Source organism: Acinonyx jubatus, chromosome A2 (assembly GCF_027475565.1).
Source record: "Acinonyx jubatus isolate Ajub_Pintada_27869175 chromosome A2, VMU_Ajub_asm_v1.0, whole genome shotgun sequence".
Taxonomy (NCBI): Eukaryota; Metazoa; Chordata; class Mammalia; order Carnivora; family Felidae; genus Acinonyx; species Acinonyx jubatus.
In genome coordinates, this window is record NC_069383.1 from 158,031,803 (window position 1) to 158,049,221 (window position 17,419).

The following is a 17,419-nucleotide window of genomic DNA, read 5'->3' on the forward strand; positions in this document are numbered from 1 at the left end:
CCCCCCCCTCCGCCTCCTCCCCGCGCCCCTTGAGCAGGGGGTTGAGGGCTAGGAGAGATCTGGAAAGAGCAGGATGGGGGAAGGCACAGTTCTAGGGAAGGGTGTGGGGAGGCCTCCCTCACGGATCCTTCTCCTTTTGACCCGGAGAGCTGAGGCTTACAGCCACGCCCCTAGTCCCCCTCCGGCTCCGCCCCCGCACGCGACAGAGGGGGTGGGGACGAAAGTGCCAGCGAGTCGGGAACACGTGTGCATGCGCGCAGCGTTCGCGGGCGTCTAAATTAGGGTCGGCTCCGCTCTGGGTCTGTATTTACCCAGCGTGCAGCGGGCACGTGTCTACGCGGCGTGTATGAGCTCAAGCCTCGGAAGAGCACCCCAGAATCCGCTTTCCGCGCGGTAGGCAGGGCCCTGGACAGCCCGGGCCCTGCCAGATACCCAGTGCGGGCTCGGATTCTGTCCACGCGAGACCAAGAGACCAACTATAACACTTCGACCCTTCATCCGGGCCCCAAGCTTTGACACCCCCGCATGTGCCCGGTGACTATCAAGACATTGCCAGGACATGAGTCTGGGACACCCCACGTGGGCCATCTGATTGCTCCTTCCCTGCAGTCACCACATGGGCACCTTTTCTTCATAGCTCTGTCCCTCATTGTCATGGGCCCCCTCCCATTTGTGCTCTCCCCCCAGCACTAACAGTGAACTGTGGGGGCCAGTTCTCGCTCCACCCCTGTCCTCCAGGAAAGTGCTAGGTTTTAAGGGGGGTGGGGGATAGGAAAGGAAACTTAACATCCAATCAGAGCTGCAGCGTGGCAGCAGCAGAGCCAATCGGGAAAAACCATACTGTGAGCCATCTCCTACCACCACCACAGCCCAAAGCCCTCCAGTACCCAAACTATGCCTATCTGCACCCCTCTGATAATGCCTGCAGGAGAAGTACTTTGCCACACTTGGCTGGAAATGCAGAGGGACTGGGACGCCCAGGTCCCCAGGTGGTTGAGAATGAGGAAACCTCAGGTGCCCTAAGAGAGACCAGGAACTTGGAGAAAGTGATTGAGGCAAGGCCAAAAAGGAACCCTAATGGGGGACGTTTAGGCCATGGGACAGAGGCTTACTGAGGAAGGCTTTATTGAACCAGTCAGGGTTCCCCAAATTGCTTCTGATTCCTTTTTCTTCTGGCTCAGCGGTCATGGACCACCCCCTCTGCACCCCGGGACTGCATCAATAGCCATTTTCGCAGGTAGGTGGCCCCCACGACGAGAAGGATCCCCACAAAGGCCGCGATGGAGGTGGAGGCCAAGACCTTGGGCGCGGGGCTCCAAGCTGGGGACAGGAGGTGAGAATTAGGAAGGGAACACATGTTGATGTGACGCCCCGCATGGAGCTGCCGCTTGGCTCTCTCACCCTGCCGGGGTCGTAACCCTTCCCCACCCCTCCTCAAGTCTCCAGGATTCCAAAGGTGCCTCACCGAGGACTGTGAGCGTCATGGGTGCCGAGCTGCTGCGGACCACCAAGCCATCAAGATTGAGGCGTGCGTGGCAGGTCACGGGCTGCAAGAAGTCGCGGGGCCTAGCGGGTAACGTGTACGTCAGCGTCACATTGGCCAGGTCCAGGCCAGTGAAGCGCTCCAGGTTCTCAGAGTAGATGACCCGGCCGCCGCGCCTCAGAGTCACCACCAGGAAGCCCACGGGGAATACGTGTGTCACGTGGCAGCGCAGCGTGTACTCACTGCCCACTAAGACTGGGGGATCCAGGATCACGCTGTGCGGCTGTTCTAAAGCAAGAGGGGGCCGCTGAGCAAGGTGCGCGTGCGCCCCCTAACGCGACTGTCAAATACCCCCCCTCCGTCCCCCTCCCCTCACCCCAGAAGAACCTGAGCCCCAGTCCCTCACTGTAGGCGGTGATCTTGGCCGTGGCCCCCCGCGTTTCTCCTGCGCAGGTGACGAAGCAGCGCACCTCGGAGCTCCAGGCCCTCACATCCAACAGCTCGTAGGATACCCAGCCGGGCCCACTAAGCGTTCGGCCCCGCCGCAGCCGAGTGCTGAGGCTGGAATTCTCCGGCAGGGGGCAGCTGCTGCTGCAGTTAAGCCACACTGAACCCCCCGGCGGCACGGCCTTGAACGCCGGGCTCACGCGCACCCAGAAGGACGCCGAGGTCTCCGAGGGCCCCGGAGAGTGGCCTCCGGGGCCTTGAGCCCGCGCAGCCCGGCGCCAACGCGCGCTCCCGCCTCCCCGGTAGGCAGCCGCCAGCAAAACCAGCAGCGAGAGGGGGAGCAGAGACCCCATGGGAAAGGGCCCAGACTGAGGGGCCCCGCGCCAGGGAGCCAAAGCTGGCTGTGGAGATAAGGAGGCCCGCAGCCCCGCCTCCTCAGCCCCACCCGGAGAGACAGAGGCCCCTAGAGGGCCCTGGAGCCTGCGTAAAGACCCTCAGCCCCTCCCTCGGCTCAAGAACGGGATTCCAAACCACCAGAAACCAAGGGTCAGAGAGTTTTCTGGAGAGGAATCTTTAATTTTCGCTAGAATCTTAAGAGGTTCTGAAGAGCCCCAGATTTGGACTAGAGCCTCAGGGGTGGGCCTTGAACCGGCAGCCTTTTCTTAGGGGAGGAAATGGGAGGATGAGGAGGAAGTGGGAGGATGGGACTAGAAAGGGCTCCAACTGGACGTTGGACATCTTCCCTCAACTCACACAAGGCAGGCACACTGAGAAGAAGCTTTATTAGCACAAGAAAGAGGCTTCTGGAACTGGGAGGGGATCCCCCCAGGCCTCTCCTCCGCACTGCCTGCAGGGCCCTTGTCTCCGCTGGAATTTGGAGCTGCCAGAGTGCTCTGTTCTTGCAAGGTCCCAAGATGGAACCAGGTAGGACAAGGCAGGGACACACAGCGGTTGGGCATAGTTTCATGGGACTATATGGTTTAGCTGCCAGTGAATGGGCATTCATGTTTAGGCACGGCACAGTGTCACTGTGAGCACTAGCAGATGCTTATGGGCAGAGAGGTGGTTAACGGAGGTCAGTGTCAGAGATGGGGGGAGGAGTAAGGGCTCAGTGGTTGTCCCTGGGCAGGTTACCAACTAAACCATATCACCATTGCCAGTCCCCTTCTGGGGGAAAGCAGCTTAGCCAGCCGGAGTAGGAAATTCCAGCCCCACTTGATCTTTTTGCCAGGCACTCCTTTGCAGTGCACAGCCAGTGCAACTGTACCTGGCGGCCCTGAATGAGACTAGACGGAGAACTCCCTGAGGACAGGAACCTATGTTCCTCTTCTTTACTCTTCTAACCCACATAAAAGGCACTCAATAAATAGCTCATAAGAGAACAAATTAATAAATACATCCATCAAAAGTTGGGGACAGTCAATGGACAGCCGCACTGGAGCTGGCATGTCAGAAGAAGGATGGGGATATGTTTCCATGCTGTATGTGTTTGTGCAGGCCACTTCTCCCTAGGACTGCGGGGCCTCAGCACACGCAGCAGGGGTGAGTTTCACTGTTTCGCAGTTGGGTGTCCCAGGTCAAGTGTCCCACCACACCCCCTCTGGTCTGGTCAGGCTTTGGCACCCCTCACAGTCATGACCCAAGTCCCGCCCCCTCCTCATGGCTCAGTCCTGTGACTACAGGTCAGGTGTGAGGCTTGGGGATCCTAAGTGTGCATGCGCCTTGATCCCCAATGCTGTCCGTATCCTGAGGCCTCTGTCCTGTCCTCGGGCGTCCTGGGAAGGTGGGTGGAGCTGAATGGACCATTGTTCAATGTGGCACCGCTGCCACTGTGTGGGGGACTGAGGAGGAGGCCCTGTCCTGGGACAGGTTCAGGGTGGCGTGGCTGGTGTGTTCAGCTTCATGGCAGCCGCCTCCTGGGCCTTCTGTAACTTGTATTTCTGGATCTTCCGCTGGCGGTTATAGAAGTAAGCAGCTAGGCCCGCAGCTCCTATGGTGAAAGCAACTGTCACCAGAATGGTGGTGAGGATGTAATTCCGGTGGTCTGTGGGGGAGGACACAGTGGGTGATGAAGGTCGAGCCAGGCTCACTGCCTCTGCCCTGCCCAGCCCTAAACACCGGCACACTCACAGATCACGTTCACGACCACTTCACGGGTGACCTCACCACGGGGGCTCCTGGCCTGACACAGGTAAGTGCCTGCAACCTCCCGCGTGACAGGTCTCAGGTCCCCGATGGGCAGCAGAGCATTATCCCCCTTCCGGCGACACTTCAGCTCAGGAACCGGATTTCCCCAAGCTTGGCATGTCAGGGTCTGCTGGGAGCCTTCCTGCCATGTCCAGTTTCCCAGACAATCCCTCTTGTCTAGTCGGGGACCATCTGGAGAAACACAGCAAGATGAGGGATGAGGTCAGGGACCAGGACACCCCTCACCACCTGGGACAGGAGGACTCTGGAATCTGGGGAGAGGGCTGGAGGGGACCCCCAGAGGGCAGGAGCTCCAGGGGCCTTAGGGGTTGGGTCTTGAGGATTAGGAGTCATTGTCCAGCAGCTCCACTCACACAGGACACGGAGCTCCCGGGTCTGGTTCTTGTGTAGCACCTGCCCGGCCACCTCCAGGAGAGCAGAGCAGAAGAAGATGCGCCCATTGTCCTCGGCGCTGGCATTTAGTTGGAGCTGGGCCCTGGGTCCTGGAAGCCTTGCCGGGACCCCCCCGCTCAGCATCACCAGGGCCCCGGCCTGGGCTTCACACTCCACGGTCACCACAGTCTGTTCTGAGACCTCTGGCTCACTCAGGGTCAGGTTGGGAGCCGGGAAGCCTGGGGGCGGGGCACACGGTGAGCACCGCCTCCCAGTACCGGCCCCACCCCTTGGAAGCCCCGCCCCGTCTCTACTTACTGTAGATGGTCACATTCTCCTGCCACGACCGGCTCTGGTGTCCCAGGGTCACCACGCACGACAGCTGCTGGGTGCCCTCCTCTTCCATGTTGGCCTTGTCATGGGCCGTGGCCAAGAGGGAGTCGTTGTTGTGCGTGACTGTGGGGTGCAAATTCCGGCCAGACAGCTCCAGGCGGACTTCGGCCTCCGAAGCTGGGAACAGCCCGTCCATGGTGCAGTTCACGGGCCACTCTGTGCCCGCTTCCACAACGCTGGGGGTAGCAAGGTTTGGGTGTATCGCTGGCAGGACTGGTGAGAGAGGGTGGGTGTGAACACAGAGGGGACAGGCAACCTAAAGCCCTTTTCTGGGGGCATCCTCTTCCCAAGAGCCTCCGTGGCCCGGGGTCACCCCTGCCCCGGCACACATATGGGGTTACATATGGGGTTACCGCCTTCTCAGAAGATCCTGCAGCTGGGGCGCCCCATCCCAGTGTACCCCACCCCAATGGCCAAGAACATGCTCTTTCCCAGGAGCCCTTGTAATCTAGGTAGGTCACCACCTTAGCACCCCCATGACCAAAGGCCCCTTTCTTCCCCACGCGCCAAGCAGGACCCTCCACCCCCCCCCCCCATCCTCTCTGGCAGCTCCCCAGCGCCTCACCGAAAGTTCGGAGCTGCCTGGGGGCCGAGCTGTTCTGGAACAGACCCAGCCCTCGGGACCGCAAGTCCAGTTCCGTGCGGCACGAGAAATTGGCGAGGTGGTCGTCTCTGCCCGCCAGCACCGTGACCGTGGCCTCAGCGGGCTCCCCGACGGCCGGCTGCCGGCTCAGCTCCTCCTCCCCGCGGAGCAGCACCACCGTGAGGTTGGTCCGGGGCGCCCCGCCGGCCACCTGGCAGCGCAGGATGAGGTTTTCGCCCACGGGCTGCCAGCGGGGCAGGGGGGCCAACTCCACGCGCTCCGGGAACCCTGGGGGTGGGGGGGTGTTGTGTGAGCCAGAGAGGCTGCCCGCCTGCAGGGGGCGCTGGGGCGCGGGCTGCGCCCCGTCCAGGGGCCTCCCCCCTCCCCGCTCTTGACGCGACACACCCCAAACCACCTAAGCCAGACAGGAATGTTAAGAGCTTCAGGATAAACCGGTGGGAAGTCCCCAGGTGGCTGAGAAGGGGGCAAAAACAATTTATCCACTGCACCGTCTAAGAGTGAAGAGTGGAAAAAAAAAAAAAAAAAAAAACCACCAAAAACCTCAAAATCTATCACCGGGAGTCCGGTCAAATACATACAGTAAATTTAAACTGCCCAGTCCAGTAGAGATTGAGTAGAGATTGTTTCTAAGAGACCCTATGCTCCCCCCTTCTCTTCTTCTTGGCCTTATTTCCCCCCACAGCACCCCTCACTGTCTGACACCCAAGGGTGACACACATCTTCTCAGTTAACTTGTTTCTCTATTTCCCCGTCCTGCCAGGTAAGTTCAGCCCGGGGCGGGGGGGGGGGGAGGTCTTTGTCAGCTTTGTTCCCTGATCTGTTGGTGGCACACAGTAGGCTCTCTGTATTTATAGAAAAAATAAGTTTGAGTCACCCGCATTGACTTAAGGCCTTTCAGGAAGTTCCCAAATGTGCTGCGTGGTCCCCTGAAATGTTAAAAATGCAAGAATAACCAACAGACACTCAAAACGGAACTCTGAGTATCCCCTGAAAACAACATGTGGGCTTGGGTTTTGCAGGCCAGGGTCCCCGTTACACATAAAGTAACAGAATTTCAGACCAGGACTGAAAGTGAAAATTAAAAGAGGAGTCCCAGAGGGCTGCGACTTAGCACTGAGGGCCCTGGGTTTGATTCCTAGCTTTGGGGCTTCTGTGCTATGAGCTGTAGGTGAGCGACTTTGCCCTGGAAATCGCTCCAGCCCTCGCAGTTGGGGAAATTGAATCTGAGTTTCCTGAGCTGTAAAATGGGTTATTGGAGGTAGGGCTTTCATTAATGCATTTAAGAAATAGAATGACTGTAAATGGACATGAGGTTTCCTTTTAGGGTGATGGAAATGTTCTAAAATTAGATGGTGGTGAGGGCTGTGCTACTCTATAAATACATGCAAATTTGTTGAATTGTACACTTGAAAGGGGTGACTTATGTATGTATTCTGTAAATGATATCTCAGTATAGCTTTAAAAACAAACGGGGGTGGGGGAAGAAAACCTTTAGACGTCCAGTGCTTACCCATAAGCACCTGCTGCAAACACGAATTTGCAGAGCTGGGTGCAAACCTCAAACCTCAGCCCCCAAAAGGAGTTCCTATCTCTGAGCACAGCTCCTTGCCCTGAAGGCCAGACTGGGGGAGGAGGTCTGTCTTGCCCCTGCCTCTCCCTGAACCCCAACCTTCAGTCCTGGTTAGTTCCCTCTTCCAAGTATTTGTCTGCCCTCCCTTCCTGTACCCAGCCACTGCCCACACATGTGGCCTGGACGAGGTCCACGGCCAACTGCTCGCTGGCTTCCCAAAAGGCCAGCCTTCTGCTAATTATCTTTTTTTTTAAGTTTATTTGCTTATTTATTTTGAGAGAGAGAGAGAGCCAAAGAGAGAGACGTGGGAGGGGCAGAGAGAGAGAAAATCCCATTCGGGGCTCGAACCCATGAACCGTGAGATCGTGACCTGAGCCAAAACCAAGAGTTGGATACTTAACCAACTGAGCCACCCAGGCAGCCCAGCCTTCTGCTATCTAGATCCCTGGCCTGCTCTCACACCCTCCATGGCTTCCTAACACCCTGAGGAAATCCCCACCAATCTGCTGGTATTCAGCCCTTCCTAACACCGACCCCCTCCGTTCAGCATGTTTTCCCACTCAAACCTAGGCTGTTCCCTCTGCCCTGAATGCCTGTCTATACCAACTTCTACTCACCCTTCAAGGACCAGTTAGGGGTCATCTCCTACAGGAGGTAACACGCTTATCCTTTCTAGAGAAAGTTCAGCCACCCAGGGATCTTTACACCAGGGGTGGGGCAGGACCAAGCTAGATAGGGCCTCTCCTAGGTGACCCCCTGCCTGTGTGCAGGACATCGGCTCCATTTCACAAAGCTGGAAATTAAGGCAAAGGCTGGTACCCAAAGTCACAGAGGGAGAGACGTGGCAGACCCAGGCCCCAAAGTTGGAGCACTGGGTTTTCAACTATCATGCCAAGATGCAGAAGTCCCTCGAGGAGGTTTGCCTGGGGTTTTACAGGCCACTGGGAACGTTTGGGGACTCTCCTCAGCTGGCCAGAATCTGCCCAAACATGCTCCAAATCAGAAGCAAAGCCGCTGTTTTCCCCAAAGGCTTTGCCCAGACACCATGATGGTGGAGTGTCCTTCACGCCTCAATGCATCATTACACCCATGCGAGGAGGTCTCATGGCAAAGTCAGTGAACAAGCCATATCCCCCGTGGCCACCCGGTCCATAAAGGCCATGCTGGGACTAGAACCCAAAGCTGTCTAACCCCGAGACCAGTTGGCTAACTCTTTCTGTCTTTTCTTCCTTGTTTGTTTGTTCCATCTTGTTTTCATCTGAATTTTACTTATTCATTGCCTATGGTAATAGTAGTTCTCACAGTTGAAAGTGCCCAGAGAAGAAGAAGGCACATAGAAAACACTGGCCCCATGCCCTCTCCCGGAGCGCCCCTCCCCCAGCCTCTCTCTCTCATTTCTTGGATTTCCTCTCCTGGCTCCTTTCTGTGTCAACGCAGGCGGCCCTCACCCCACCCTGCTGGTCCTCAACACCAAGGATGGCATGCCACTCGTTCTGGGCACGCCTCTCTTCTCTTGAACGTGACGGGACACCTTGGAGGTCATTTCGCTTTCAGGACATGGGAGCTTCCTCCTTCTCTTTGTGCAGTTGCATACTGCGCCTTCAAGTGAGCAAACTACAGCGTATCTCCCCCGTGCCCTGTGCCCGAGTGGGTTGCAAACTTTTGCCCATGCAAATAAAGCCACAGTAAAATAACCCCATCCCGCAGCCCACGCCGCTCCCGCGGGGCTGGGGACACACATAAGCCCAATCCCGAGGAACGGGATTTCTGTGTCAAAGCACACATGCCGTGGGCCACTTAGGGAACTGACACCACTTCCCCACTCGGGGCTGTGCTTCTCTGTTCCCACGTTGTCAGCGATGTCCCAGGACTGCCCGCTTCCCCACCGTCTTGCCAGCATGGCTGTTATCAACCCTTTTGATTGCTGTCAATATGTGAAAATTGCCATGTCCGGGCTACTTTTAAATTGCATCTTCTTTAACATTTTGTTTTAAATGTTTATTTATTTTTGAGAGAGAGAGAGAGAGAGAGAGAGAGAGAGAGAGAGAGAGAGAGGCCGAGCACAAGCAGGGGAGGGGCAGAGAGAGAGGAAGACACAGAATCTGAAGCAGCTTCCAGGCTCTGAGCTGTCAGCAGAGTCCGACGCGAGGCTCGAACTCACGGACTGTGAGATCATGACCTGAGCCAAAGTCAGACGCATTTAACCCACTGAGTCACCCACGTGCTACTAAACTGCATCTCCTTCTTTGTTAATGTTTATTTATTTTGAGAGAGAGACAGAGAGAGAGAGCATGTATAAGCAGGGGAGAGGCAGAGAGAGAGGGAGAGAGACAGTCCCAAGCAGACTCCGCACTGTCGGTGCAGAGCCCAAAGTAGGGCTTGAACCCACGAACAGTGAGATCCTGACCTGAGCCAAAATCAGGAGTCAGATGTTCAACCGACCGTGCCATCCAGGCGCCCCTAAACTACATCTTTTAAAAAGTCATATCTAGGGGCGCCTGGGTGGCTCAGTCGGTTAAGTGTCCAACTTTGGCTCAGGTCATGAGCTCGCGGTTGGGGAGTTCGAGCCCCGTGTTGGGCTCTGTACTGACAGCTCAGAGCCTGGAGCCTGCTTTGGATTCTATGTCTCCCTCTCTCTCTGTTCCTCCCCTGCTCTTGTTCTCTCTCTCTCTCTCTCTCTCTCTCTCTCTCTCTGTCAAAAATTAAGATTTAAAACAATTTTTTTAATAATAAAAAATAAAATAAAGAGTCATATCTAGGATCTGTCACATGTTTCCAGAGGCCTATAGTACTCAAATGTACTGAATCTCTGCAATACGCTAAACGCACCCAAGAAAATTCTAGAAGGGGTTTCAAACGACAATGCGGCTTTCCGAAGATGTGCCCACCAGTGCTCTGGCGAGCCAGCTCTGTCCCCACCACCAAGCAACAAAGGCTGTCCCAGCCCGAGGGGACTTGCACGCGTCCACCTCCCCCACCCAGCCTGCCTTGTCCAGCCCCTGGGCCCAGCCACTCACAGTACACGGTGAGAGACATCGAAACCATTGTCTGTGCTTGACAGTATGAGAAGCATATTGGGGTGCTATCTTCCTGCACACCACTCAGTTCGAAGATCTTCCAGTTGTCCCCCTGGGCGACCTCCTTCTTAGTCAGCTGCGTCTCCAGGCCCAAGAAGGGGCGATGGTCACAAGAAGTACTACAGTTCACCTGCACAGAGCCGCCTCGGGGTATGATGGCTTCTAGGGGGTGCACTGATGTTTGGGCCCCTCCAAGTCCTAGAACAAAAGATGGAAGTCAGGACAAATCGGGTTCATCAGCAATTACCGTGTACCCAGCCTGGGTTGAGGGCTGGGCACAGAGCCCCGAACGAGGCAAAACGCTGCCTTCAGTGTGGGAGACAGAAAAATTCATAGGCAAACAAGATAATTAATAACTGATGTTAATAAGAGCTTTGGCAAAAACAAAACAGGGTGAGAGAACAGACAGTGACTTGGTGACAGGGTAATGTGTGAGCAGAGATCCGAATGATGAGAAGGGGCTGGCCATTCAGAGAAGAGGGAAATTAATTCTAGGCAACAGGCACAAGTGCAAAGGTCCTGAGGCAGGGTGGCTGGAGAGAGTTAGTGAGGAGGAAGAGCTGGGAGAAAGGTCAGGAAGATGGATCATGTGGGCAGGGCAGGTCATGCCAAGGACTTGTTCTTCATTCGGAGGGCAATGGGGAGCCACGGAGGACTTGAGCAGAGGAGGGACATGAAGTCAGTGTGCTTCTCTCTCCCAGGACGTGAGGTGGAGGAGGCTAGCCCTCCAGGAATGGAAAAGTTCCAACTGAGTTGTCTCCTCACTTCCTCTGCCAAGTGGTCTCCGCTCTCAAGGCCTCAATTTCCCCTTCTGTAAGGTGGGTAAATATAGTCATCCCAGCCCCCGCTTAATGCAAGGGACTCCTAGCACAGGGCAGACAGTGCCTGTTTGCAGGGAAGAAGGGGGCTTGTGGTGATTAGCTCCCTCCGACTCCCTGGTGCCTCCAAAGCTGAAAAAAATATCTATCTGGGCCCTTCCAAAGGGCCTATCTATCTGCCTCTTGCAAAGATTGCTGTCCTCAGCTTTGGGTTCCTCTGTCTGGATGGAGGTGTGGGAAAACAGCAGCTCCGTGAATTCTCCGATAGTGATTCTGGGATAGTTCCCATTTCACAGAGTGAAATGGTGAGGCTGAGAGAAGTGCGGTTACTCAGCTGAAAAGCAGTAGAAACCACATTGGCATCTGGACTAGAACCCTTTGTTGGGCTGGTAACCGCAGTGTCCCTTTCCCACTCTCCCGCTTCCCAACACAGACCACCATTTGGCGCTCCCCCTGTCTCCCTCTGGCAACCCCCAGACTGGGTTTGGTGGAGGGGTGCTGGGGCATGCCACTCTCAGCCTCTGGCCTCTGGGCAAGTCAGCCCTGGAATTCCCCTGAGCAGAGGCAGTCCTGGACTTCCCCAGGGGCAGGGGGGACGAGGAACAGAATGTACATGTGTGTGTGTTGGGAGGGGGGGTCCCCAGCCTACTCAGCTTGGTGCCGGACACGTCCGCACACAATCAGACGGAGTCTTGGAGCCAGGCGTGGCACTCGGCCAGGACACAACCATATCGAGTGGCCGCCCTTACGTTCTCCATCTTACAGCTGAGAAACTGAGGCTCCGGGAATGTCAACCTCTAACTTGAGGCCTCCCGTGGAAGTGATCCAGGGTCTGGATTCGAACCCACTGCTGTCAACTTTCAGCCGGCGACTCTAGCCCCAACTTCCCATAAACAGCTACCTAAGTACGACAGGGGCTTATCCCCAGCCGGCCGGGAGCGAGTCCTCCCCGTGCGCCCGGGGCGCAGCGGGGATCCGGGGAGTTGGCTCGACGGCAGCCCCACCCCGACTCACCTGGGAGCAGAGCTCCGATCAGGGCCAGGAGCGCTGGCAGCGCGGGACGGGCGGTGCCGAGAGCCATAGCGGGCCGAAGCTGGGAGAGCAGGGCACCGGCCTCCGGCAGCGCAGAGACGTGCGGCGCCGACTGGGCTCATGGCCGCAGCGCGTGGGCCTTTTATTGTGGCCGGGCACGGGGGGCAGAGGGGCGGTGCTACTTTCCCGGAAACCTCGCGCCTTCCCCTCCGGAACGAGGGCTCCGGCATTTCCGGATTGAAAGGGTGCCGAGCCTAAATCGCGTTGTCCCCCCTCGTTGGCCGCTGGAGCGCTGGAATTTCCAAACTGAAGCAACGAGGGGCGCGGCGGCCGGGCGAGCTCAGGGGGGGCTGCTCCCGGCGCGACAGGTTCGGTCCCGGGGCCGGGCTCACCGCGGTGCTGCGGTGCCGCTGCTCTAAGCGCTCTACGGAATACCGCCAACTACCCTGGACGGTAGGGACTGTTATTGTGCCCATTCCACAGAGGGGTAAACCGAGCCTCCGAGCGGCGAGGAGGTTCGAACTCGTCTGACTGTCCAGCGCATGCAGGCCTCTTTAACCGAGTGGACGATCCCTCTTTAGGGTGGGGACCCAGGAATCTCTTCGGGGCACTCTCTATCAAGGGTGCCCCTCCCCCAAGGGGCAAGCCCTTGCTCAGCTGACAGATTTCCCAAGAAGCGGCAGGAACAAGCCTGGGCGCATGCAAGGGTCCGCGAAACCATGGGGTGAGGACTCCAGGCGTCATCACGTCCGGGGCCCTGCATCGCCCCCCCCCCCCACCCCCCGCCAAGGCCGCGGCCGCCCCCGCGCTTCTCCTTTCGGCCTCCGCCGCGGGGGCGTCTTTACAGCCTCCAGAAAAAGGAAGGAAGCCGCGTGGTCCTGACGCGCCGAGGTCCCCGCTGCCGTCCCCAGGCCCCTCGGGGAAACTGAGGTAGCACACCTTGAATGGAGAGGGGGCGCTCGGACCCTTCCTTTCCACAGGGAAACAACTCCTACGCCCCGAAGTGGGGCGAGGAGAGGAGGCGGCCAAACTCCAAGCGCTGCACCTGGCTCTTGAACTCTGGGCGCCAGCGGTAAACTGTGCGGATATTTGCTGGGGCTAGTTCCATTAGGAAGGGGCGTGGGGGGAGGGATTGTGTCTATAGACCGCCGCCGCGTCCTCCACCCCAAGGCCACGGCCTACGCGTGTGACCCCAAGGCTTGGCATCTACCACGTCGAGGCTGGGGGCCCTGGGGTCTCCCAGCGCTTAGCCACGCCGCCTAAGACTTCCTGTTGTGGGATGCGCGTCGCGTCGCCATGGAGACCTCTGAGGGGCCAGGGAGGTGGCGCAGCAGAAGGGGAAGGGAGGGAGCCCAGGGGACGTTCGAGCCCTTCCTTCGGAGGATAGGGCTTCGAGTCACTCATCAGCTAGAAAAGCATCCCTTCTCCTGCCCTGATGATTCCTAAGGGCTTTCCACGGGGATCTTCCTACGCGGGGTGTGGTGGGTGCTGAAATCCCTCCCCGAACTGTCTGGGCAAAGGTGCAGGGTAGGACCAGGGACGCCCCAAGCCTCGAAGGGACTGGGAAAATCCTGTGCGGGAGGGAGAGGGGGGGTTATTTTCCGGCGGATTTTTCTCGGGCTTTCCGCAATGGGTCTCTGAACTTTGGTCCACAGTGCGCGGGCGGCGAGCTCCCCCGCGCGGCCCAAGTCTTCCTTGCAGCCATAAAAGCGCGGTTCTTTCGGATCTCTCCCGACAGGCCCTGCGGTGTTCAGTGGGTGCCTGCTGTGATAGGAATCCTTCCAAGAGCTGGCGACAGGGCAGTGATGAGGAAAGACAAACATTTCGTCATTGTGCAGAGATGGTTTCAACGGCGGGGGACCGATAAGAAACAAAAATAAAATATATGGGGTGAGTGTTGGTGATTGGTGCTGAGAGGAAATAGAATAGGAGGGATAGGGAATGTGAGGGTTAATGAACTTTTAAGTAGAGTACTCTGGGAAAGACTGAGAAGGCGACATTTGAGCAAAGACACGGGGAAGTGAGGAGGCTCCTGTGACAATATCAGAGAGGGAAGGTACCAGACAGAGAGTGCTGAATGTGCAAAGGCCCTGAGGTAGGGACAGCCTGGAGGCCCATATGACTGGAGTGCAGTAAGGAAGGGAGGAGGAAACGAGGGCAGGGAGGAGATGGTGCCCGGCATGCTTGTCAGCCTGCAGAGGACTTTGGCTTTTCTTCCCAGTGAGGTGGGAGCCATGGAGGAGGGACAGCCCCAGCTCCAGTGTTTACAGGCACCCTCCTGAGACAGCAGGAGCTATGTCCCAGGGCCAGGGAGGACAGGAGGCCAGAGAGGAGGTGACTACTCTAGTCGAGGTGGGTAATAATGGGCCCTTGCTCTGGGCAGTGCCATCGGAGAAGTGATCTGACATCCGTTTTGGTGGCAAGGTCACCTGTGCTTGCTGGGACATGAGGACAGAGCGGAGTTAAGAATGACTTCTTGGTTCCGGCCTGGTCCCCTGGGAAGACAGAGAGCCATTTCCTGAGATGAAGATGGGGTGGTAATGGGGGCCAGGGTAGCGAGAGGAGCGTCCGCCTCCTGGTCTCACATTTCCTTTGTGTTCCCTCTAGGAAAAGGAAAGTGGAGGCTCCCCAGCCCTTCGCTGAAGTTGCCAGGAAGGGCAAGGCTTCCTCCCGGGTGCCAGGCAGTCTTGGGCAGTCCAGTGAGTGGACCCACTACAGACTAGAGGCCGCGGACTCATGTCCCGCTTTGTGGCCTGGCCCCTGCTCTCCCTTCACTCTGAGCTGTGGCGTGGCCACCCCGCCCTTCCTGGCAGCTTCAGTGAATTTCTTTTGTCCCCGAGCATTCTGAACATGCTGTTCCTCTAGCCCAGAATTTCCTTCCCACCGCTTTTACAGGAGGTTCTCAGAGCATTTCATCCACAAGGTTGTGACAGAAGGAGGAGCAGATTGGGGTTTGGATCCAGGCTCTGACAACTTAGCGGCTGTTTTAGTGGACGTTCTCCCCAAAAGCAGCCCCTGGAACCAAACTTGGTGTTCTGGCAGTTTATACCTGGGATGGGGGTTTGGGGGGAGTCGGGGAAGGCAACCAGAAAAGCTGTGGGTTAGTATGGAGACCTCCTTTGGGCCACTGTGGTTCAGTCTCACTGAGGAACCCCTTGGAGATGGGCGGACTTTTTACGCCAATCCTGTGCCTCGCTGGGTCAAAGCTCCTCCAGGAATGTCAACTCCCTAATACTTCATTACTCCATATGTACATTTCTATTCATTTATTTAAACAGTTTTTGGTCACCGGCTGTCCATCGCATCCCAGGACCCATTTACCTTGTAACCGGAAGTTTGTACCCTTTGACCCGCTTCACCCATTTCCCCCACCCCCTGCCTCTGGCAACCACCAATCTGTTCTGTATGTAAATTCAGGTGTTTCTTTTGTTTTGCTTTAAAGTTGATTTATTTATTTTGAGAGAGAGAGGGGGGCGTAGAGAGAGAATTCCAGGCAGGCTCCACACTGAGAACAGAGCCCGATGCAGGATCACACAAAGCACGAGATCCTGACCAGAGCTGAAATGGGACGCTTAACCAGCTGAGCCACACAGGTACTCCTCAAGTGGTTTGTTTTTGTTGTTGTTTTGTTGTTGTTGTTTGTTTTTAAGATTCCACATGTAAGTGAGGTCATGCAGTATTTGTCATTCTCTAACCTATCTCACTTAGCGTAATGACCTCAAGGTCCATCTGTGACGTAGCAAATGGCAAGATTTCCTTCTTTTTATGGACGAATAGTATTCCGTTGTGTATATGTGTGTGTATACACTTATATGTATACGCACATACACGCATACTATATGTCAGTTATATATGTGTATACATATTTATGTATGTGTGCGTATGTATATAGTATATATCTATATCTATATATCCATATCTATCTATATATATCCGTTCATACATTGATGGACATTTAGGTTGTTTCCATGTCTTGGGTATTGTAAATAATGCTGCAGTAACATGGGGGTGTAGATATCTTTTCAAGATACTGATTTTGTTTCCTTCAGATAAATATCCAGAAGTAAAATTGGTCGATCATATGGTAGTACTATTTTTTTTAATTTAATATTTATTTATTTTCTAGAGAGAGAGAGAGCGTGAGCTGGGGAAGGGGCAGAGAGAGGGAGACACAGAATCCGAAGCAGACTCCAGGCTCTGGGCTGTCAGCACAGAGCCCACCACGGGGCTCACACCCACAAGCCATGAGATCGTGACCTGAGCCAAAGTTGGACGCTAGAATGACTGAGCCACCCAGATACCCCAGTAGTACTATTTTTAATTTTGGGGGAAACCCACAATACTAGCTTTCAAAGTGGCTATACCAATTTACATTTATATGCTGTGTGTGTGTGTGTGTGTGTGTGTGTGTGTATACATATATATACACATACATGTATATATGTATATATATGTGTGTATATATGTGTGTGTATATATATATATATTTGAGACAAATTCACAATATAAAACTTACTTTTTGCCCTTTAAAAATTTTCCTGTGTATTCACAATCTTGTACAACCAGTATATGATTCTGGAACATTTCCATCACCATCCCCAAAAACCTGGTACCTCCCAATCCTCTCTCCTCTCAGCCCCTGGCAACCACTAATCTGCTGTCTCTATGGGCTTGCACATTCTGGACATTTCCTATCAGTGGAATCACACACTATGTGGCCTTTTGTGTTTGGACTCTTTCCCTTAGCATAATGTTCGTGATGTTTAGCATAACGTTTCGTCCATGTTGTAGCATGTATTAATACGTTTTCCTTTTTTTTAATTTAAATTTAAATTTTTTTATTAAGTGGGCTCCACGCCCACTTTAAGAGTCGGACTCAACCAACTGAGCCCCCCAGGCGCCCCTATACTGAATTTCTTTTTAGGGCTGGATAATATTGCATTGTATGGAGATAGGACTTTTGCTTTATTCATTCACCAGCTGATGGACATTTGGGTTGTTTCTCCCTTTTGGCTACCCTGAATCATGCTGCTATGCACGTTCATGTGCAAGTGTTGGTATGAAAATTTTTTCAGTCCTTTCGGGAATATACATAGACGTGCAATTGCTGGGGGGGAAGCGCCTGGGTGGCTCGGACGGTTGAGGGTCTGACTTTGGCTCAGGTCATGATCTCGCGGTTTGTGAGTTCGAGCCCCGCGTCAGGCTCCGCGCTGACAGCCCAGAGCCCGCTTCGGATTCTGTGTCTCCCTCTCTCTCTGCCCCATCTCTGCTCATGCTCTGTCTCTCTGTCTCTGTCTCTCAAAAATAAGTAAACATTAAAAAAATTTTTTTAGAATTCTACTTTCTGCACATCCTCATTGATACTATTGTCTGTTTTTAATTTTTTTTTTTTTTTACATTTTATTTATTTTTGAG

At 55.2% G+C, this 17,419-nt stretch overlaps 2 protein-coding genes and 1 long non-coding RNA gene across 4 annotated transcripts; 1 reads left to right on the forward strand and 2 right to left on the reverse strand.

Annotated features, from left to right (window-relative positions):
- Positions 1–93: 93 nt before the first annotated feature.
- ICAM4 (intercellular adhesion molecule 4 (Landsteiner-Wiener blood group)) lies at positions 94–2,540 on the reverse strand. Its single transcript, XM_027050440.2, has 3 exons — positions 1,890–2,540; positions 1,466–1,771; positions 94–1,320 (listed from the first exon to the last, which is right to left on the reverse strand). The coding sequence occupies exons 1-3, from the start codon at positions 2,281–2,283 to the stop codon at positions 1,178–1,180; spliced, it is 843 nt and encodes a 280-aa protein (XP_026906241.1). The 5' UTR covers positions 2,284–2,540; the 3' UTR covers positions 94–1,177.
- A 757-nt stretch (positions 2,541–3,297) lies between these two features.
- On the reverse strand, positions 3,298–12,145 carry ICAM1 (intercellular adhesion molecule 1). Of its 2 annotated transcripts, none has more exons than XM_027050438.2 (7): positions 11,987–12,145; positions 10,095–10,352; positions 5,469–5,774; positions 4,829–5,116; positions 4,492–4,749; positions 4,061–4,309; positions 3,298–3,920 (listed from the first exon to the last, which is right to left on the reverse strand). In XM_027050438.2, coding segments are annotated over exons 1-7 (1,428 nt in total). In that variant the 5' UTR covers positions 12,054–12,145; the 3' UTR covers positions 3,298–3,918. The 2 variants fall into 2 exon arrangements, with proteins under 2 accessions (XP_026906239.1, XP_026906238.1); XM_027050437.2 differs by having other exon boundaries at positions 3,298–3,974.
- A 67-nt stretch (positions 12,146–12,212) lies between these two features.
- On the forward strand, positions 12,213–17,419 carry LOC106989312 (uncharacterized). The gene is made up of 4 exons (XR_008297283.1): positions 12,213–12,457; positions 13,743–14,356; positions 14,612–15,597; positions 16,131–17,419. It is a non-coding gene; the product is annotated as an uncharacterized LOC106989312 (long non-coding RNA).

Bases quoted from the DNA above. Each gene is read 5' to 3' on its own strand.
- ICAM4 (XM_027050440.2), bottom strand. From the start codon at position 2,283: ATGGGGTCTCTGCTCCCCCTCTCGCTGCTGGTTTTGCTGGCGGCTGCC. The intron at 1,772-1,889 runs GTGAGGGACTGG...CTCTTGCTTTAG, and splicing joins GGCCAAGATCACCGCCTACA to AACAGCCGCACAGCGTGATC. The intron at 1,321-1,465 runs GTGAGGCACCTT...TCCTGTCCCCAG, and splicing joins CATGACGCTCACAGTCCTCG to CTTGGAGCCCCGCGCCCAAG.
- ICAM1 (XM_027050437.2), bottom strand. From the start codon at position 12,053: ATGGCTCTCGGCACCGCCCGTCCCGCGCTGCCAGCGCTCCTGGCCCTG. The intron at 10,353-11,986 runs GTGAGTCGGGGT...CTTTTGTTCTAG, and splicing joins GATCGGAGCTCTGCTCCCAG to GACTTGGAGGGGCCCAAACA. The intron at 4,310-4,491 runs GTGAGTGGAGCT...GTGTTTCTCCAG, and splicing joins CCGGGAGCTCCGTGTCCTGT to ATGGTCCCCGACTAGACAAG.